Source organism: Pipistrellus hanaki, assembly GCF_964339955.1.
Source record: "Pipistrellus hanaki genome assembly, chromosome: X".
NCBI lineage: Eukaryota > Metazoa > Chordata > Mammalia > Chiroptera > Vespertilionidae > Pipistrellus > Pipistrellus hanaki.
Window position 1 is genome coordinate 8,488,270 of NC_140524.1, and position 23,152 is coordinate 8,511,421.

At 42.3% G+C, this 23,152-nt stretch overlaps 1 protein-coding gene across 2 annotated transcripts; it reads right to left on the reverse strand.

The window, feature by feature from the left end:
• Positions 1 to 287: 287 nt before the first annotated feature.
• On the reverse strand, positions 288 to 23,152 carry ALAS2 (5'-aminolevulinate synthase 2). 2 transcript variants are annotated; one of them, XM_084871088.1, is made up of 10 exons: positions 23,035 to 23,152; positions 17,070 to 17,265; positions 16,255 to 16,377; positions 12,125 to 12,347; positions 11,384 to 11,568; positions 8,228 to 8,407; positions 5,078 to 5,242; positions 4,154 to 4,422; positions 2,550 to 2,712; positions 288 to 571 (listed from the first exon to the last, which is right to left on the reverse strand). In XM_084871088.1, the coding sequence occupies exons 2-10, from the start codon at positions 17,248 to 17,250 to the stop codon at positions 408 to 410; spliced, it is 1,653 nt and encodes a 550-aa protein (XP_084727214.1). In that variant the 5' UTR covers positions 17,251 to 17,265; positions 23,035 to 23,152; the 3' UTR covers positions 288 to 407. The 2 variants fall into 2 exon arrangements, with proteins under 2 accessions (XP_084727214.1, XP_084727215.1); XM_084871089.1 differs by lacking the exon at positions 23,035 to 23,152 and adding an exon at positions 18,597 to 18,690.

Consider the following 23,152-nt stretch of genomic DNA (forward strand, 5'->3'; position numbering starts at 1 on the left):
CCTCCCCACAGCCTAGCTGGCCCCATTGGCCCCAATTGGAGTGGCTGGCAGGGCCCCACCTGTGCATGAATTCATGCACTGGGCTTCTAGTTTCAAATAAACCTGCCAGGTGTCTCCACTTTTTGTCCAACTTACTGTATAGTCTCCTTTCTGGATTTCAGTTTCTCTATCAGTAAAATGGGGTGGTCGGATCTACAAGTGATCTGTGGTTTACTGATGGCCCTGCCACTTGTCCCTAGGGATTCGGGTTTAGTGCAGTTCTCTGTCCAACAGAGGGCAACAAATGCTGCAATTTGCTCTTTATTTGTTTTCAAACTCAAGTCAGCTAAAGGCACACAACAAAGCAAAGGAAGAGGCCCAGCCCCAAGTGAAGTGCAGGTGGCTGGCGATCCAAGTCAGCTGGCGTCTCATGCATAGGTGGTGACATACTCCGGCCCCATGTTTCCAAAGTAGGAACGTTCCCACTCGCTCATGAGCTCAAAGTGTACAGGACGGCGACAGAAATTGCAGGAGGCCACAGACACGTCCTGGAGGGGCAGCCCCACCTCAGTCCAGGCCACCAGCAGCTTCTCTGAAGATGGTGAGAGGAGAGGAGGGAAAGAATTGGTTAGACTAGGTTTTCTCAATCCTTGTGTCACAGTACAGCTGTGCCAAGATGTAGATCCCTTCAACCTTTCAAGATGTCTTGGAACTAGAAGTGGATTTTGGTTTGCCCCAGTGTGTATGATGAATGTTGCCATTTGTGAATGGGTGCTGTGATGTATAAAAGATTGGCAAGCCGAAACCGGTTTGGCTCAGTGGATAGAGCGTCGGCCTGCGAACTCAAGGGTCCCAGGTTCGATTCCGGTCAAGGGCGTGTACCTTGGTTGCGGGCACATCCCCAGTAGGGGGTGTACAGGAGGCAGCTGATCAATGTTTCTCTCTCATCGATGTTTCTAACTATCCCTCTCTCTTCCTCTCTGTAAAAAAAAAAAAAAAAATCAATAAAATATATTTTTTAAAAAAGATTGGCAAGCTCCTAATTTGACACAATTGATAGCTGCACTGGCCTGGTACAGGACATGCTATGGCCCAAGAGGTGAAACCATCTACTTTGAAACACCTAGCCTGGAGAGAAAAATGACACTGACAGTAACCACACAGTGTCACTGTTGTGACATGGGAACCTGGGGTGGGGAGTGTTCCTGGAGGGGGTGGGAACCCAGAGGAGAGAACCTGACCTCACTTTCAGAAATGCCTCAGGTGACTTTTTTTTTTAAAAAATCCCTTTTCATTGATTTTTAGAGAGTAGAAGAGAGAGGAGAAGACAGACATAGAGAAACATTGATGTGAGAGAGAGATATCGACTGGTTGCCACCCAACCAGGGCTGGGGATTAAGCCTGCAACTGAGGTACATGCCCTTGACCAGAATCTCATCCACGACTCTTCAGTCCACAGGCCAATGCTCTATCTACTGAGCCAAACTGGCTAGGGCTGTTCATGGCCTTTTAAATTATCATTCCTTCAGTGATCTCATACAGTCTCATGGATTTAATGATTCTCAAATTTTCCTTCCCATCCCAGACCACCCTCCCGAATTCTAGGCTTGTATCTTCAGTTGCCTTTCAATATCTCCAATGTCAATCCTTGTGTCTGCGCTAGGATTGCTAAAAACTGTACCCTACAGGAATACAATAAACTTTAGATGAATTAACTAAGCTGGCATCTTTCAGGATAAAAACCAAGCGATTCAGTTAGCACTATAAATCTTTCAATCCAGTCCTTTTTTTTTTTTCCAGTCCTTATTTTGTATTGTCTTTTTGACACTCCTCTCCTCTCCCCCACACCATTCCTACTATCCTGCATTCCTCTAACACCTGCTTATTCTTTTTAAAAAATATTTTAAAATTGATTTCAGAGAGGAAGGGAGAGGGAGAGATAGAAACATCCATGATGAGAGAGAATCATTGATTGGCTGCCTCCTTCATGGCCCCCATTGAGGATCAAGCCCGCAACCTAGGCATGTGCTCTGACCGGGAATTGAACTGTGACCTGGTTCAGAGGTCGACACCCAACCACTTAGCAACACTGGTTGGGCACCTGCTTATTCTTGATATATCCAAGGCTGCTTTTTATCCTCTCTTCCTTCCCTTTATGTTCTTCCCTCTGCTAGGAATACCCCTCCACACCCTCTTTATTCTCTTGGTTCAAGACCATTCACCTTGAAAGAATCAGTTCAGGTGTCATCTCCACTAGGAAGCCTGTCTTGAATCCCATATGTTGGGCCAGGGCTCTCCTTTCTGCACACACACCTTCCATATGTACTGACTTTGTTGAACTTTCACAATTTGAAGTCATTGTATCTGCTATGGCCTCCTCAAGCAAACTGGAGCCCTACAAGTCTAGGGACTTTTTAAAAATCCATGTATGGCCCTCGTGTAGAGTCTGGCACACAATAGATGTTTCAGAAATGGCTTTTTAAAATGAATGGCATCCATTCACTCAACTTCTTCAGATCCTGGGGCTGAAAGGAGGGAGAGTGCTACAGGCAACCATGTTGAAGACTTACCCACAAAGTCTTCCATCATCTGAGGGCTGTGATGGGGGGAGGGTGCCAGGCGCAGCAGCTCCTCCCCCCGGGGGACAGTCGGGTAGTTGATGGCCTGCACATAGATGCTGTGTTTGGAGAGCAGGAGATCACAGATCTTGCTGTTCAGTGCGGCATCACCCACCTGGGCTCAGGAGAAAAGCCTGTCAATATCTGTCACCCTCGCCCCGCTATCGCAGGTGGAGGGAACCAGATGAAGGAACAACACTGAATTTCTAAACTTTTTTTTTCATAAAGGCCTTAATCAGTGGCAGCTCTAGAATATCTCTATCAAGGAGTTACTCAGAGGCACCAATTGAATTTTAAGGAGTGAGTTTGGAGGTGGGGCTAGGAACCTTGTCTTGAAACTGTGTGCAGACCAAGCACACAGGTTTTACTTAGCTAGTATGCTAATTTGGGTGGTTCTTGATAAGAAGGAAAATCCCTTAAGCACCCCCCATCTGGGATGCTGCCACTGGGTTCATTAAAAAACAACAACAGTTATTTACAAAAGCAATATTTCAAGGGAATGTTGGGTTGGTCCAAGGAGCAATGACTATTTCAATAGTCACATAAAAGTATCTTTTCCTGCCTCCCTACTTACCGACACACAAATTGATGTTATTTGAGAAAGAAGAACATGTATACATATATGTATAGTCTATGGATACAGATGATAGTGTGGTAAAGGCCTGGGGTGGGATAGGGGCTGGGTGGAGGGGGGCAAAGAGGAAGAAAGGAGAGACATCTATAACTTTGTCAATGATAAACAATAGTAATAAAGAAGTCACAGCTAATTTTTCAAGGCAGTAAATACTCAAACATAGTTGAGGATCCAAAATAGCTGCTAGAAAAATAAATAAATAAAACAAGACAAATAAAAACATAAAGATAGCAGCTAATCCCATGGCTTTTGATTTTATATTTTCTGACTTCAGTTCTCAATAAGAAATATATTTCATGATCATGCTATACACATACACATATGTATATGCATGTGCACATAGTCATAGCAAAACTGAAACAAATTGCCCATAAAATGAAACTCTTACTATATGATGTACATGTTCTTTGCTGTTATTTTTTTTTTGTTATTTTTTTTTATATTTATAGTCACCATACCATAGATGTGGTGAGTTAAGACAAAGGCCATTCCTTAATAAAATACAAGCATTTTAATCATGCATAGTTTATAGGCTCCTTAAGAAGCGGTCTCTTTAAGAGGCTGGATGTTCAAGAAAGATTCTCATCATAACCTATGAAGGTGATGTTATGGCCCACTAATGGTCTTTATGCAGAGTCCGAAAAACACTGAATTATACATAGGTCATGGATACTCAATATTGTGAGGGTCAGAAGAGTCTGATAAGGATGGCTAATGAAAAAAAAAAAAAGAAAACAAAGAAAGTAAGTAAAAAAAAAAAAAAAAGACTGGTTAATCCAGAATGACTGATAACTTCAAAAATGGTTGACAGGAAAGCAAAGAGTTGATGACAGGAGACAGGAGCAGGTGTCAGTTTGCTGGGTGTGGGAAGGCTCCCAGAAGAGAGAGGAGGAGAGGGTGATGGGAAGCGTGGGGCTCTCACCCGGATGGGAATGATGTGGCTGGGACAGGGGATAACAGGAAGGCCCCTGTCCATGAGTAGCTGGCGCATGTGCTTGACATTGCGCTGGTGGGCCCGCCTCAGTGCTTGGCCCTCCTCTCCCTTGAGGAGCCGCACAGATTCCAGAGCCCCAGAGAGCACCATGGGAGGCAGTGAGGTGGTGAAGATGAAGCCGGCAGCATAGGAGCGCACCATGTCCACCAAGTCACGGGTGCCGGCGATGTAGCCGCCCACACAGCCAAAGGCCTTGCCTGGAGACAGGGAGGAGGAAGATATGCACAGACCCCATTTTCATTCCTCAAAAGAATAGGATCAACCCCAGCTAACACAAGGAGGTGCAGCAGAAGCTGGAGCTCCAGACTCCCTTTCCAGACCTCTGCTCATTTCTTCTGCCCGTGTCAGGAGAATCATTATCAGCAAGAGTGAATAATTCTGCTGCTTGGAGATAGGACTTTCAAGGCCTGCCATATGCAATGACTAGATAGGCAGGAGGTGGGTGGGGATCTCGAGCTGTTTAGGCCCAAAGGTGGAGCTCAGATGAAGCTTGGAGCTGGGATGGGAAAGAACATTAGAACTACAACTCTCCACTTACTGACGGGAACTTGGCTATTTGACCCAGCTCAGGTGTCTTCTAAAAAACAAAACAAAACAAAACAAAACAAAACAAAAAAACCCAACACAACACCCAGATTTTTTTTTTTTTTTTTTTTTTTTTTTTTTTTTTTTTTTTTTTTTTTTTAGCAACTCTATAGTGAGGAGGGAGTGGAAGTAGGGAATTCAGGAGTTCCATGGTCTAGGCTGTGAATTCTACCCAAATAGCTTCTGCAACTTTGGGGAGGGATAAAAGGATCTTACAGGGGCCTCCTTTCTGGATTATATGTCAGGGAGTCCAAGGCACTCACTCACCAAGAGTTCCAGAAATGATGTCAATCTTGTGCATGATTCCATCACGCTCCCCAATCCCAGCACCGTGGGAACCATACAGTCCCACAGCATGAACCTCATCCACAAAGGTCAGAGCTCCATACTGGTGGGCCACATCACACAACTCCTCGAGGGGACAGATGGCACCTGAGCAAAGCCAAGGAATAGAGGTAGATCATAATTCTTCCCCAAATCCATCTCCAGTGTGGAACTGGGACACAACTACTTGAGGACTATTTCAGACCTCTGTGTGTGTAATGACTGCCTTCCCCTCACTCCTGCCCAAGCTGGTGCGTGTTCTTTCTCCCTCTCCCTCTCTCTCCGTCTCCCCTTCTCCCTCCCCTCCCCCCTTTAAAAATATATTTTAAAATTTATTTCAGAGAGGAAGGGAAAGGGAGAGATAAATATCAATGATTCAATGATGAGAGAGAATCATTGACCAGCTACCTCTTGCACACCCCAGCTAGGGATCTAGCCCCAACCCGGGCATGGGAATCGCACTGTGACCTCCTGGTTCATAGGTCAATGCTCAAACACTGAGCCATGCTGGCTGAGCGTCTCCTTCCCCTCCGTGTGTGTTCTCTAGGCTATGATCAAGGTTTGCATCTCCTTCCCATTTTTGCTTCATTTTGCCAATAGATGTTCTCTTATTTATGTCATTTTCTAGTCTCTCTATGCTTCTTTCCGCGCCCCCCCTCCCCCCAATCTGTGTATTTCCATTTTGGATTGGCACTTGCCTTTGTGATACCTTTGTTTAAATAAATTGAAAAAAATGTTACCTTTTGCTCCAGGTTAATGTCATTCTGATTTCAGATATCACTCATCTCCTCAGCCAGGTGCTGTTGGCAGCCCTGGCAATATATTTATCCTTCACTGGTTCTCCCTATTTTGATCTGTCTGGCTTTCTGTCACTATCTCTTTTTGTGACATTTCCATCTTTGTCTCTATATCTCTATTTTTATGGCTCTGCTATATTTTTCTCTCTCCCCTCCCATTCTTTCCTCTCTGTGTCTCTGCTTCTCTCCCTCTCTCCTTCACTTTTGCATTGTGTTTCTTTCTGTGTGTGTGTGTGTGTGTGTGTGTGTGTGTGTGTGTGTGGTGGTGGTGGTGGTGGTGGTGGTGGTTGTTTTTGGTGCCTCTGTCTCTGTATTCCCTGTGTCTCCATGACAGCGTATTTCTCATCTCTGTCAATGTTATATGAGGGCACCCCCCCCCACAGGCTTAATCTCAATCTATTGAATTGAAGGTGAATTTGAAGTGATCTGTAGGTTCCTCTTCATTTCCATACAGATTATCTATGTTATTCTAGACATCTTATATGCTTATAGTTTTTGTAAGGCTTCCAGTGGCTATGAATCCCATATGCAGACTCTGCATACACAAGAATCCACACCTTTACCATCCCTGGAAACTACTCAGGTGCAGAGAAATCGAAATACAGAAGAAACTTGTTCACGGGGAAACAGGGACTCCAGACCAGGATTAAAGAATGTGAGCAACTGGTGGGAACAACCACAGGAGATGGAGCCCAAAACAAATGGGGCAATATGATAGCTCAAGCATCATTTCAATGAGAGAAATTGTGCCATAGGATAGACAGTTTAGGCAGAGTTTCCATAAAAAAATAAGGAACCAGCCCTGGTTGTTTTTGCTCAGTGGTCAGAGCATTGGCCCACAGACCAAAAGGTCTCAGGTTCAATTCCCGGTCAAGGGATGTACCAAGTTGCAGATTCATCCCCGTCTCTGGTCCGGGCTTTTGCTGGAGGGCAACCAATCGACGTCTCTCATGTCAGTTTCTCTCTCTCTCTCTCTCTCTCTCTCTCTCTCTCTCTCTCTCTCTCTCTCTCTCTCTTCTCTCTCCTTCTATCTCTCCCTCCTACTCTCTCTAAAAGGCAATAGAAAAAAATGTCCCGGGGTGAGAATTTAAAATTTATTTATAAAGAACTATTCACTTGGGAATGTAAGGAAGTAGGATGGTCCTAACATGGTTTCCACCAGAGAAATCATGAACTAAATTAGTCTCAGCAGTAAGAATATAATCATAGGATGATTTTATTTTATTGCTAGTTGTAGAAATGTGGGAATGGGCACAATAAGTTCTGTGCATATGACTACTCATTTAATTCTCACAGCTACTCTATTATTTCAAATAAGGCAACTGAGACACAGCAATTAAGAAACTTGCTCAAGTTAAGTAACTTGTCAGGCTGAGTTTTCAAAATAAATAGTCTGGTTTCACGGCCTGTGCATTACCATTACATGATGCTGATGGCATGTATGTTCACTATATCAGGAACTCTTCTTTGTTTTAGTTGGAAAACCGACAAATTGAAATGAAGTGAGGGCCTCTTCCCTTCAATAAATCCAGAAGGTGATGTCTAAAATACATGATTTCTGCTCAAAGGGGGCAGCAATTAAATGATTTGAGCATTGTTTCAGATTGGGGAGGAAGAGACAGGAGGGAAAAGGTCATTTTTTCTACTTAGATCATAATAAATACGATAACTTTCATTATCTCTAATTCTTACAACTAGATATTTTACCTTGGGGGAAACTTAGGCTCAGAGAGTTAGAGTTATCCAAGGTCACAGAGCCAGTAAGTTCCCAGAATTTGAACCCAGATCTGTCTGATTTCAAAACCTGTTTTGACTCCAATGCTTCATCCTAAATCTTGAAGACAATGTTCAGGCAATAATTTGTAAAATTTTCCATCACAGAAACCAGACATTGATATCATCGATTTATACATAATTTATCACAGAGGGAGCCCTTTTATGAAGGAATTAGAATCATATTAGAATCAAGATAAATTGGAAGCTGCCTATGAACTTTAATTTCTTAATCCATAAGATCACTATAATAGCTGCCTCAATCTTTTGGCATTTACTGGTTGTATGATCTTAAGCAAGTTACTTCATTAGTTTGTGTCTCCCTTTCCTCATGTAAATGAATAGAAAGAATCATTACACTTACCCCATAAAATTGTGAATATTCAGTCCATTAAATATACATAAAATGCTAATAGTTTTGCTTGGCATGTAATGAGCACTCTGTAAATGTTAGCTGTTATCATTATTACCATGGTTTCTGTGAGACCAAGGTTAGTAAACATACATTTACACATGTACATACCATCCATGGAGTGAACAGTCTCAAAGGCCACGATTTTGGGTGTCTCGGGGTTGGACTTCTTCAGAAGTTTCTCCAGGTGGTCAGGGTCATTGTGCCTGAAGACAAACTTGGCCGCTCCACTGTTGCGGATTCCTTGGATCATTGAAGCATGATTGCCTGCATCTGAGTAAATCTCGCACCCTGAGGAACCACATGCATAATTCTTAAGTTTCTGTCCCAGCATTCCTACTTGATCCTCAGGAACAATATGGCAGGGACAGAGGGCCAACCCTTTCCTCCCACTGAAGACCCTGCATGACTTTCTGGTGAACCTACCATGAAGGACAAGTAGACTGGAAGCTACTTAATAGCAGGAACAACATCTTTTTTTTTTAATTAAAGCAACATTTATTATTTTTCTTTTCATTACACAGGGAACAAGGAAATTCACCCTAGTTATAAACAATTCTATCAACATGGAAATAGAGTGGAAAGCGGAGAGGACCCTCACTCCCTGTGTGCAAGAGGGAAACACTGTTACGTTCCCACATGGTCCTTTCAGAAAATTACCTTTGCCTCAGTTTACAAATTGTGCATCTTCACTTACATCTGTGGTGATCTAAATGGACAGTTTCCATTGTTCAGTGACTTCTTTCTTTTTACTTGACAATAGGCCTGTATAGCTTGGTGATATCCATATCAGTAAATACAAGTCTACCTCGTTTTTACAATTGCATCTATCCTGAGTAATGGATGCACCATAATCCACTTCACCACTTCCACACCAGTGGATATTTTAGAGTTTCCAAATTTTCACTCTTAGAAGCAACTTTGCAGTGAACATTTTTGAACGTGCATCTTTGTGCACAGGGGCGAGTTTTTGTCAGATTTCCCCGACAATTGATAAGGAACCACATATTTTTATCTATCTCTTTCTGATACCCAATATAAGGCTAAGTACACAGTAGTTGATAAATAAGTACTTTTTGAATAAACGGGTGAATAAACATAACTAATATATGTGTGTGAATATATTGCCAAATAAAAGAATGAAAAAAAGGGGGTATAAAAAGATGAGGCATAAGAGGTAGGTAGAGGCCAGATTATTTGGAGCTTTAGAAGCCATGATAAAGAATTTGGAATTGGACCCAGCCGGTGTGATCAGTGCTTGAACATCAACCTATGAACCTGGAGGACACTGTTTGACTCCCGGTCAGGGCACATGCCCAAGTTGTGGGCTTGATACCCAGTGTGAGGTGTGCAAGAGGCAGTCAATTGATGATTCTCTCTCAACAGTGATGCTTTTATCTCTCCTTCTTCCTTCCTCTCTGAAATCAATAAAAAATATTTTAAAAAAAAGAATTTGGAATTAGTCCTAAGGGCAATGAGGAAATATTGAAGGGTTTGGGGCAGGGGAGTAACAAAAATATGTATGCATTTTAAAAAATATCATTCTTCCTGATGTGAAGAATAGATTGCAGGAGGGCAAATGTGAAATCAATAAATTATATTGGCCTTAACCGGTTTGGCTCAGTGGATAGAGCATCAATCTGCGGACCCAAGGGTCCCAGGTTTGATTCTAGTCAAAAGCACATGCCTGGGTTGTGGGCTCAGTCCAACGTACAGGAGGCAGCCAATCAATGATGCCCTCTCATCACTGATGTTTTTATCTCTCTCTTCCTCTCTAAAATCAATAAAAATATATTTTTAAAAAATAAATTGTATTGGTCTAGGCTAAGATGGTTGCAGTGGAAATGGAAAAAAGTTGAATTGTAATGGTTGAGGAGGGGGTTCACTGAAAAAATTTCCAAGGATATTGAATTTAGTTGGAGTTAGTTATCTGTGCCCTCAGAATAATTTTCAGAGAAGCAGTGGTGATGTTTATAGTGTGCCAAAGAATCAGCAGGAAGTGAGGAAGCAGCTAGCAAGTATGAAGACTTCTCTCAAGCAGTTTGCCAGTTATAAAAAGAGAGATGGGGCAATAGCTCGAGCATAATGAGGGGAAATGTTTTTGTAAGATGCAAAAGACTTCAGTATGACTAAAGAAAGGAAGAGGCTGAAGATACAGGGGACAGGAAACTTATAGATCGAAGTTCCTGAGGAAGTACTGGGAAATGGGACAGAGAGCACCAGCAGCAAGATTTGTCAACAAGAAAAAAGGCACCTTTTCCACCGTGATAGGAGAGAAGGAATGAGGAAAGGGCATGTGAGGATGCTCAATCATGTGGGTGAGAGTGAGGGGTAAGTCTGGGAGGGCTGAGGAGAATGGGAATTGGCAAAGCTACCCTGGAGACTTGGAGAACTGGCCATGGAAACAAGATTGCCAGAGAGCATAGACAAGCTGATAGAAGTTGGGAACCATACATTTTTAGTGGCTCCCGCCTGAGCAATTATATAAGCCCAGGATTAAGAGAGAAGGTGGAGAGTTATATTCATCTAGGGTTGGGGCTATGATGGAAGGATGACAGCCAGATGAGCTGAGGATATTTTTAGCTAAAGAGTGGGAGAGAAGGGAGGTGGGATGTTATTGACTAGAGAGTGGGAAGGAGGGATCCAGATGGGATCCCATGTATAAGGGAAGGGATTGACTTTAGGCAGAAGAAGAGATGCACTTTCAAATTGTAAAAGGGAAGAATGAAAAAAGAATCAATGAACAATTAGAAAAATTTGTAGGTTTGGTGGCTGTAAGTGAAAGGAATCCCTGTCTGGTGATTTGTGTGTGTGTGTGTGTGTGTGTGTGTGCTGGTGATTTGTGTGTGTGTGTGTGTGTGTGTGTGTGTGTGTGTGTGTGCATGCATGCATGTAATGTAAAATGTGAGGTAATTGGTTAAGAGTGAAGGAGAAGGTAGTCATAGGTTTTAGATGAGGGAAGAAAGTTTTAAAAATTGGATTTGGGGGACATACAAGTATTGTTTATGAGTGTGAAGAGCCTAGTTAAGTTGGGGGTGACAAATTTATTGTGTTACTCTTCTGTGAAGTTGGGCTGTGTTCCTTAGTAGTGATCTTCAGCCTATGTATGAAAGAGAAGAAAGGGGAGGACTGTAGTCATCCAGCATTGAGGATATGCGAGGTGGGTAAGAAGGAAGGGCAATGTGAGCAAGTGAACTCAGAACAGAGGGAAAGAGTAATGAAAACAGTTAGACTGTACGCTGTATAAAGCTTAGGCCCTAGGCTTACCTGGCAGGATCTTGGCCAAGGTGAAGAGAGTAGAGTCATTGGCCACAAAGCAGGAAGAGAAGAGCAGGGCCGAGTCCTTCTGGTGCAGCTCAGCCAGCTCCTGCTCTAGCTCCACATGAAACTTACTGGTACCGGAGATGTTGCGGGTGCCACCAGCTCCAACTCCATGACGCTGCAGGGTCTCCCTAGTCAGGAAAAAGAGGGGAGGCAAGGAGAAGAAACCCTTGACAGACACTGAGGAACTGGGTAGGTTTCTCATGTATTCCACCCATTGATGGGGGTCAATGATGACAGTGATCCTGTGACCTAAGTGACTAAGTACTCTTAGGGCAAGTTGGGGATGCTGGAAAGACTTGGAACTCCTTCTCAGGCTGAAGGCACTCAGGTATGGAGGGAGAATCTAGGTTGAGCTTGAGAAGCTTGGAAGACCTTCTAGAAGAGGTCATACACCATCTCTGTCAATACTCATTCTGCAGCCAGAATGAGAACTCATGGAGAGTGGGCTTGCTTGTTCTTCCATCCTCTCCTCAATACCACTGTACACTCAAGAGTTTACAAAACACGGTTTGTTGACTGATTTAGTTCCTATCTGAGGATTAAATATGCTGGAAGTCCTTGTACAACAGAGGTGGTGGGTGGAACCCAGGTTTTGACTTCCAGCTCTGCCTTTTCCTTCCATGTGTGGCTTTGGCTCTTCTCTGGATTGTCCACACAGCTCATGGCCCAGACCCTACTACTCACTGTGTAGCTTGCAAGACCCGAGGGTGGCGGCTCATGCCCAGGTAGTCATTACTGCACCAGACAGACACATCCTTTGAGGGCACAGATGCTTCAGAGAAGTGTTGGGCAAAGGGATAAGCATCAGCCCAGCGGTTCACAGTCTTGAACACACGATAGGTGTGGTCCCGCTTCTTCTCCATGATCTTGTCCCTGAAAAACTGGTCATAACCAAAGACATGGTTTCCTGCAGGAGTAGAGATGGGGATGAAAAGAATTCACTTAATGGTTGCGGGCACATCCCCAGTGGGGGGGGGGGTGCAAGAGGCAGCTGGTCGATGTTTCTCTCTCATCGACGTTTCTAGCTCTCTATCTCTCTCCCTTCCTCTCTGTAAAAAATCAATAAAATATATTTTTTTAAAAAAGAATTCATTTAAAATCACTTCCTGGCAAGTCTGTATTTTATATATACAGTTCATTTTGCCTTCTCTAGTTTTCTTCAAATTTATTCATTTGTTTGATCAGTCATTAACTTACTGGACCATATGAACTCTCCACTACTTAATTCAACCATTCTTTTGCTTACTCATTCAATCAGTAATTTATTCATACATTCACCCAGGCTTTCTTCCCCTGTGGTTAGTGTAGAAGCCTCACTGGAATCACTACTTCCAGTATCAGTGGAAAGAGTATTGACAGATCTACATCAAGTAATTACTTTGCCACTTCCTACTTTTGGGACCTTGAGAAAGTCATGAATTCTCTCTCTTAGTTTCAATTACTTCATGTGTAGAATGAGGCTAATAATACCTTCTTGAAAAATTGGGATCATCTGATTACACACAGAATACACCTAAACTAATACCTGGCACATATTATGATGAGTAAAGTAATTGTAGTAGTGGTAATAATAATAATAACTATTTGATTATATTATTATAGCAAATATTTAATGACTGCCTATTATTTGTAATGCTCTGCCTTATGAACATTATAGCTATTATTTTATTTATTTCTCACAACACCCCCATGTGGAAAGTTCTAATAGTATCTTCATTTTACAAATGAGGAAACCAAGGCACAGAGAGGTTAGGTAACTTGATCAAGGTCATACAGCAAGTAAGTGGCCTACCAGTAAGTGACCACTACCAATACACAATGGGGCAATCATATTTTCAGAATAAATTGAAATAACATATGCCAAAGGGCTTGTTAAACTCTAGATCTCTATACATGAGATAGAAATCATGATTGTTGCCAATGGTAATTCATGATGTAGGTGTGTGTACACTGATAACATTTTTGCTGCAAGGATGTTTAGAAATATGTATCAAAAGTTTTAAAAATGTGCCCATGTGATTGAGCATCCATCTATGAACCAGGAGATCAATGTTTGATTCTAAGTCAGGGTTCATGCACAGGTTGTGGGCTTGATCCCCAGTGGGGGGCGTGCAAGAGGCAGCCAATAGATGATTCTCATCATTGATGTTTCTATCTCTCTCTCCCTCTCCTTCTTCTCTGAAATCAATAAAAGTATATATTAAAAAGTTAATTAAATGCACAGACTGACATACCTTCAAAAACTTTGTAGCACATTTGACAAAAATTATCGATATCCAGAATTTCTTTTTATACATTGAAACATTACTATGAACAATGTTTAGTCTAGTAGAAAAGTAGGCAAAGAATATAGACAGAGAATTCAATAAATGTAGAAAAAGATGCTTCATCAGGGAAAAATAAACTGCATAAACATATTTCCACTATCAAATTGATAAAGATTTAAAAGTTTGATAATATCAAGTGCTGGAGATGGTGTAAGAATGTAAATATTTTCTGTGATGACGGGTGCATCACTTTGAAGGGCTAATAAGCAATATTTATTAATACTGAAAATGTACATACCCTTATACCCCAAGGATTTCTACCTCTTAGTGTCTATCCTAGAGAAACACTTACCTATGTGTATGAAGAGATACATTCAATGATGTTTGTTGTACCACTGTTTGTAATAGGAAAAATTGGAAGCAACCCAATAGAGTAGATAAATTATTTCAAGTATACGTATTCATAAGTCTAAGATAATACTACAAATTATATCTGGGTACATTGATATGAATGGAACATCAACATACAATATACATTGAAATAATTTGCATAACGAAGTGTAAACAATAACCTGAAATATAGGTGCTTGATTAACTCAATAATAATGCATTCATGCTACAGAACAAATTTTGACCTTTTTTCTGTGTGTGCTTCCCCCTCAGTATTATTACCTATCACGGAAATAGATGCTTATCTGGGACTGTCCTGCCACTGATGCTGCTTCTCACAATACTGACTGCCTCTTGCATACTGGCTGCCTCTGGCGACACTGGCTGCTTCTCGCGATATTGACTATCCCACGTGATACTGGCTGCCTCTTGGGATACTGACTGCCTTGGCCCTTAATAATTATTATGCAGCTCCATGTTTAGAGACATGGAATGATGCCCATGACATATGGTAAAGTGAAAAAGCAAAATAACAAACTTTGGGTAGAATAAGATCATATTCCTAATAAAAACATACGTGGAGGAGAAGGTAGGAGGGGTGTGTGTGTGTGTGTGTGTGTGTGTGTGTTTAGTCATAGAAGAATATCTGGAAGAAAACAGCAAAAAATAATGGTGCATTGTGGAGCTCTGGTTTTAAACTTTTTTCTTTATACTTTACTCTATCTGTTGGAAAATATTTTACAGTGAATCATATTCCTTTTATATTAGGATAGCAAAACAAATTCCATTATGAAAATGAATATAAACAAATACAAAAGAGGGAAAAGGCTTTATGAAGGATGGGTGTTTCTGAGGGAAGGATGGAGAATAAATGATAGGAATAAACGATATTTAATGAGGCTTCATAACAAGCTAGAAACATGTCCACTGAAGCAGGTATTAAAATCCTACTGATCCAGATCCAGCAAGTGCCAGCATTAAAATTTAAACTCACACTCCCTTTGATTTCAAAGTGCTTGCCATTTCCACTGCTGTGTTCGAAGCCCTTTCAGCACTCCTTCCATATTGCTACCCCTTTTATTTCCACCTCAGCAAATTCACTAGCCATGCAGTTCTGTAGCAGGTATGAGACTGTCTCTGAAATTTGCTCTGGTTCCTGGGGACTAGAGAATAGATTCCTCAAGCAGGTGGAAGCCATAAGCTGGATAGATCTGAAAGGGAGTGTGGAATACATAGGCCATGAAGATGCGGGGGAAGGGAGGCAAAGACAGCATGTGTAGTCATTTTTAAGTCAAAGAAAAATATGATAATTTAAGTTTATGAAGTAGGTGAGCTCTCTGCAGAAAGAAAAAAATGTTCTGCAAAGTGAGCACCTATTTATTTCCCCAAGTGGAGTCTCCTGTGTCAGGAAACCTTCCATAATGTGAATCCCATTTCTCTCCACTAGAACTTTCCCTTAGGTGAGGTAACTGGGGCAAGCCACCCTGGGTCTTACATGTGGGAGGTAGATGAAGCACAGTGTATCTTACTCTTCTTTTCTGAATGGCATTAAAATTTGATTTTGAAATGGTTATCCTTAATGATCTCACAAAAGGGCCTATGAAAGATGTCAACAATGCAACCATCTCTCAAGTGTGATTATCTTGAGTGATCTGAACCATTTGGGTTGACCTGGGGCTCCATAACCTTGGATAGTATGTACCTGTTTCCAACACTTATTCTTTCATGAAAATCCAGATTGTCAGTGTGGTATTGCTTATATGTGGGAGCCCAGCCTGCTGGGATCCATTTAGCCACTTGGAAGAGAAGAGGCAGAACTCTAAAGAGAGAAGGAATTTGAGGCCACAGATACCAGATTAAGTATATTCATGGAATAGGACAGAATGGCAGCCATAGGTTCTACAGACCATGTTCCCCAAGAATGGTATTTTAGACTAATGGCTAAAAGTTATAGGAACCTGTGCATTTGTGTGTATTGAGGAGGGTGCATTTCAGTGCATAATCTAAGCTATTGCTTACCATGGTTCCCCTAGAAAGACTGGACTCCCCATAATGGGATGTATATTAGCTGCCCTTGGAGTAGCCTCGTTCAGGATTATAGTGAAGTGAGTTCAAGTATTAGGACTAGAGGTTGATGAGATGGAACTTGACTCTAACCTGTCTTGAAAGTCTTCACATCCTCCTGAACTTCTGGGGCCGCCTTCTGCACAATCTTGCTCTTCCCATCCTGGAGTTCTGACAGCATGAAGGGACAGTGGCTCTTGGACCAAGATGGAGAGTCTATGCAAAGGTAAGCAAGTAAGTGGCAGTGCGTTTTTAACCAAAAGTTCCATTTAGCAATTATTACTGAAACCTACTATAACCCAAAGTGCCATCTCACACTATGGTAGAGACACAGAGATGGATGAGTCTGGTTCCTGTGTTAGATTCCTGTGATGAGAGCTCTTAAACTGGTAGGAATGGCACCCACTGAAGACACATTATAAATAGTGCTGGGAGGCTTCAGAAAGCCTAGAAAGTCTAGAACAGAGAAGACACATGACACAGAATTGGAATTGGACAGGCTGGAAGTCTAGGCAGGCTTGACAGAAAAGATGATGCCCAATTTAAGTGTCCCATGAGAAATATGAGATACTCTGGTAAAGGGTGTGGAAGAGGATCATTTAAGAGGAGTGAAGGCACAGAAACTTCAGATAATAGAGTTGATCTAGGCAAGTTTAAGTAATTCAGAGTGACTAGAGTATGTAGTATGTAGAGTATGAGGGGCATGAGCCTGAGTTTCTTTGGAGATGCTGGCAGAAGTCAGATCCCAGCTCATTTTAGGCCAGCTCATTCTGCCTCAACTCCTTTCATATAAACCCTACCAATCATTAGGCAATGATGAATTGTACGACTTGGGAGGTAGATGAAGCACAGTGTATCTTGTGTCTAGGACCCAGACATTCCCCCATTTTCCAGTAGCTTCTTCTTACCTCCTCCAGCCTTGGTTGCCTTCAGGTGGATTTGAGAATAGGTTGGTCCTTGGGTGGTCAGGATGGGACAGCCTCCATTACCAAAAAGGAACTGGTGAGTCTTAATCAGCTTGCCCAGGGGGCTCGAGGGACCCCGGGCAAACACAGGACAGCGTTGTAGCAACATGACTGCTGCCACCATCTTGAGCCAGAAGTCCTGCAGAAGATGTGGAAGAGATGAGATTTCATCATAAAAGCCCCGCCAAAAGCCAAGGGTCTTTCTTGTATTTGATTCTTTGTCTTTAGCTTCCTACCCAAATGCTTGCCCTTATTGTCCTTTCAGGGTAAGAATTTCCCCAATGTTTAAATGTACCAATAGGGCATCAGAGAGGAAGAAATAGGAAACTGGCTGTTTAGCAAAGAGGTGAAGGAAAGAGTCCTAACTGGAGGTCAGAAAGCCTGAATTCTGATTCAGACTTTGCCACTGACCCCCTCTGTGATGCAGAGGTATCATTGAAGTGTGACTGTGGCCAGGATAGGAGTGGATAATCCACTAACTCTTTGAATCACAACTAAAGACCAAAATTTTTCTAAAAATATTGGCCTCAGTCCAGTGAAGATTCAGCTGATAATACATAGAGATACCATTGATCAGAGCTTCTGAGCCTCATCCCAGAGATTTTCTGCCACAGGTACCAGATTAAGTATGTTCAGGGAACAGGACAAAATGGCAGGCCCTAGGCCCTACAAACCATGTTCCCCAAGAATGGTATTTTGCTGTTCTTGGACTTGCTTCTATATTTTACAAGATAAAATACAGATCGAGAAGGAGGTGAAGGCAAGACTCAAAGGGCCCGGGGAACAAGTCTATGGGTGAACGAAAGAGATGGAAGCTAAGACAGAGGAGAGAAAGGGGACAGAGAGAAGATCATTTAAAAAAGTACATATAAATATTTGTTGAATTTGGGAGTAAACTAATGAGTAAACAGAGAATCAAATGGAGAAAAGAGGAGAGTAGGGGACGAGTCAGGAGAATATAAAAATTAGGAAAGATAAAAGAAGGAAAATGAGAGACAACAAATGTACATCATGGTAGTGGAGTTAGAAGCACAGAAATTGTAAGAGAGAAAAAGATAAAAGCCAGACGGAAAAGGGAGGTTAGAGATAAGAACAAGAGGACTGCTCCAGAAAAACAGAGGACAAGAGGATGATAGGAAATACAGAAGAATAGGGAAAGAGACTGAGCTCAGAAAAAGAGAAGAGAAGAGAGGAGAGAGAGAGAGAGAGAGAGAGAGAGAGAGAGAGAGAGAGAGAGAGAGAGAGAGAGGAGAAGGAGGAGGAGGAGGAGGAGGAGGAGGAGGAGGAAGAGGAGGAAGAGGAGGAGGAGAAGGAGGAGAAATATTAGTGAGTGAGAAAGCAGAGGTAGAGGCAGAGACAGAAGAACACAAAAGAGAAATGAGGACAACCCAAGCCAGTTTGGCTCAGTGGATAGAGCGTAGGTCCACAGACTGAAGGGTCCAGGGTTCATTTCTGGTCAAGGGCACGTACCTTAGTTACAGGTTCCCCGGCACTGGTCGGGGTGTGTGCAGAAGGCAACCAATCAATGTATTTCGTTTTTCTCTGTCTCTCCCTCTCCCTTTCACTCTCTAAAATTCAATGGAAAAATATCCTCAGGTGGGGGTTAACAACAAAAGAGAGAGAGAGAAATGAGGACAGATCAAGGAGCATGGAGGAATATACAAAGACTCAGAAAACTGAGAGTAGGAATGGAGAGAATTTAGCAGAGGCAGAGAGTCAGGCACAAAAATAAAGGAGAAAATCTGTCAGAGATTGAGGGGATGGGAGAGAACAACTAAGAAGAGTTTGGGAAGGAGGAGCTCAGCCTTGTTGAGGGAGATGAGACAGAGACTGAGTGACAGAGGGAGTAGAGACAAAACAATAGAGACAGAGAGGTGGTTAAGGTGGGTTGGGGGTTGGTATGAGGAAGGGCTGAGAGACACACAGAGAAAGACAGCTAGGGAGAGCAAGAGGGAGGAACAGATGAAAAGAAAAAGGGCCGAAACCGGTTTGGCTCAGTGGTAGAGCGTTGGTCTGCAGACTGAAAGGTCCCAGGTTCGATTCCGGTCAGGGGCATGTACATTGGTTGAGGGCACATCCCCGGTAGGGGGTGTGCAGGAGGCAGCTGGTTGATGTTTCTCTCTCATCAATGTTTCTAGCTCTCTATCTCTCTCCCTTCTTCTCTGTAAAAAATCAATAAAATAAATAAATAAAATAAAACATCTTTAAAAAAAAAAAAGAAAAAGAAAAGGGCAAACTGGATATCCAGCATCAGAGGATCAAGAGACAAGATATGGGACAAGACAATAGGAGAGACTAAGGCCTTGGCACACCAGGAAAACTGCTAAGTAGAATCTAATAGCACCTCGATGCTATTAGATATAGGGTCTTATGTTGAAAGGGACAAGTTAACAGAAGGAGCACATAGCCCTGTTCTCATATGGCAACATCCTTTACCTCTTACTGAGTTAACACCTTCCCTTCCAGGTCTCACAAAGCAAGCATGTGCTCCCTAATTCACAAAGCAATCTCTCCCCCTTGTTTCATTCCAGAGCATTGTCCCTCTAACTCCCACAGCCTGTCATAGGAGCAGAGATTAGTAGGTGGGGTAGGGTGTGTGGACTTTGGAATTGAAAAATGTCAAGGTGTGTTTAAAGGGCTAAATCACATGTGTCAAACACAAGGCCCGCGGGCCAAATCCAGCCCGCCAGGCCTTGCAATGTGGCCCGCACCGCGCTGTCATCACTGCACTCCGCTGTCAGTTTATGACATTGTCAGTTTATGACTGTTCAGTAAACCATTCGGCCCGCGATTTAGGCTGGATTTTAGATTTTGGCCCCTTCTCTGATTGAGTTCGACACCCCTAGGCTAAATGAAACGCATCATGTTAAGCTTTTAAGACAGTGCCTAGCACATAGTTTTCAATAAATGGTAGCTTTTCTTATTGCAATTCTAGCTCTCCAACTCCCTATTGGACATTCTTAAAAAGTCACTTCCCCTCTTGGTCTCAGCTTTCATCAGCTGTCAAATGTAAGGTATTTATGCCTTCCTCAAAGGGAAGGTAATGAATGGGCCAAATGACTACTTTGTATCTGGAGATACGCGTTTTCCTTTCCCTGCCTGCCTGCAAAGGCTAAAGCACTTGAGGCTGAGCCTGCAGACCCCAGATAAAGCTCCAAGAGTTTATCGCCACTGAGGTATGACCGCTCCCCGATGAGACCAGGGTGTGGGAGAGAAGAGGAGCTCCTTTCTAGAATCACGTCTGAGCATCTGGCTTAGGGCTGACTCTGGCTATTGGTGGTGAGGAAGGGTGGACACCCAGGGAGAGGAATGCAAAACAAATAGCTAGGTTCCAGGCTCTTCAAAATGCCATTCTCCAATATCAACACAGAGTAATGACAACAACAGAGGGATATGTAATAGTAAGTCAAGTCCTGCTTTGGGATGGTGGCGAATTAAAGCCTACTCCCATCCCCTTGTATAAAAATGGAAGAAGTGCAATATACTCATCATCTTTAAGGGTTTTTTGGCTATGCTGTTCTCAGGGACCTAGAAAAATATAGACTACTTCTTGGAATTCATTGAACTACCAAGTTCTTTCAAGTTTAAGTTCTGATTTCTCTGTTCTCTTACTCCTTTCCTGGAATTTGTCCCGCCTCACTCTTCCTATCTTTATGACCCATAACTGTACAGTCTATTTACTTTGGATTTTGTTTACAATCCATCCCACAACCCGTCATGAAAAGTGGAGTGAGTAAAATTGAATCAAAGAACTCTTTTAGCGATTTGGGGTATTAAAAGCACAGCCTCTGGAGCCAGACTATTTGGGTTTGCATCCTGGCTCTACCACTCACTAGCTCTGAGACCTTAGCAAAGTTACATCTCTGCTCTGTGTCTTATATCTGTAAAATGTAGATAATAACAAGGACAATCTACTTCACAATGATGTTGTGAAGATTCAGTAAGATAATCTATATAAAGTATATAGAAGAGTGCCTATTCCATAGTAAACACTGAAAAAGTGTTAGCTATAATTTTTGCTTTTTACATTTTCTATAGAGGGAAAGTGAAGGTATAGCCAAGGGGAGTTATATCATGAGTATTATCAGACCAGGTCTCACAAATTGATTCTTGTCTCAGCCCCAATTCTTGCCCTTATTCTGTTACAATTTACTATGTGAATTTGGGTCCTGTACTTTCTCTCCCTGGGCCCCAGTTTATCCACAGACAGTGGACTAGATAACTTCATAGAATCCATCAGATTCTAATAGGCAAACACTCAAAGTACTAACTGTTGGAAATACTTCATATGAATTAATTTATTTAATCCTTGTAACTCTGCAAGGTAGACATTAACGACAACTTTATTTCAAAGATGATGGAACTGAGGCTCAAAAGAATTAAGTAACCTGTCTGGGTCACAGAGTTAGTTAAGTAGAAGAACCAATATTTAAACTTGGGGAATCTGGTTCCAGATCCTACTAACTTAACCACTGTGGATCTGTGATTTAAATATTACTACATATATTCTTGTCTGAGAGCTCAACTCCCGAGGTCAATCCCTCTGCTGTACTAACAGGCTCCTTTCTGGAATAGTTGAATTTGAAATGTGACCAATGCCTTTACCAAAGGAACATATTTCTAATTTAAGTAAAATTTCAGGCACTGGTGAACATTCATTCACTCACTCATTCATTCATTACACCACTTAACAAGTTATGCACCCACTCTGTGGCAATCCTTGTCAAGGCTCTTATTAAAACAATGCTTTTATTCAAAGACATAATAGTGCAATTCCAGGCCATTACTAGACAGATCATTACTAGTAGGTTTTCCCTGTATCTTAAAATCTTCTCTCAGGTCAGCAGCCAATCTGTAATCCCTGATATCAGAAGAGCCAACCACAACTCTACCCCAGCAGAGAGCCAGAAACCACTAATTGTAGCATTCCTTGCCTCTTCTTTCTCCTTTGTGGCCTGCTTTGTAAGAATAGGTTAGGTCTGGAGTAGATGTGGACACAACTACAGGAGTTGAAAGCATCAGGTTTTACTTCCCTTCCTAGCATCCTCTCTCCATCATGAAAGAATCATAGAGAATTTTAGATAACAGGAAGCAGAAATCAGGAATTCTTAAAAACAGAAAAATTTAGAAGACCACAAAATCAAAATTAAAAGAAGCTGTGGAAATCATAGGCTAAGCTCCATTTTCAGAGGGTCTCACAATGAATTAGTGTGAGAAAACAAATCTATTGACCTTCAGTGACACAACATTCCTCTTTCACCTTTCCCCCTTATTTCTACTAATTATCCATCTCTCAAGTCCTTCAAATCTTTCTCCAATTCATTAATCCCATAATCTCTACATGTCCTGTTTTCTCTTCCTCCTTCTGTCCCCCTAGGCTCTGACTCATAGATCTATGCTGTCAGCTAAGCAGAGAGAAGGAGTCAAAGTGAGAGAGAAATGGAGAATTGCTGGAAGAAATATCGGGACATCTTTCTCGGAGAGAGAGAAGTAGAGGAACAGAGAGACAGAAAGACAGAGACTGAGCAGAATAGAAGGAAGAGATGGAGAGAGAGAGAGAGAGAGAGAGAGAGAGAGAGAGAGAGAGAGAGAGAGAGAAGAACACAGATAGCATTCAGACCAAGAAGGGAAAATAAGAGAAAGCTAGTGTGTCGGAGAGAGATGAACTGAAAAGAGTGACCTTGAAAACTAACAAAGGAGAGGAAATGAGGGGGAAAAGATTAAAAAAAAAAAAAAAAGCTAAACTAGGGAAAAGCAGGAAAATACATGGGGGGAAGGGAAGAGGAAATGACAGAGACAGATTCTAAGAAACAAAATTGGATCTAGCCAGGCCAGAGAGTTAGCATGTACAGCCTTTAGGTGGACAGACAGACCAGAAAGAGGGCAGCAGGCTGAAGGTCACTCTTACCTGTTGCCCTGCACTGAGGACGAACGAACGACTGGGTGGATGCTGTGGGTCAGGACCTGGTATTTATCCCTTCCCCCTTGGCTCAGCTCCACCCACCCCGCCTTCTGCTGGCCTGGCC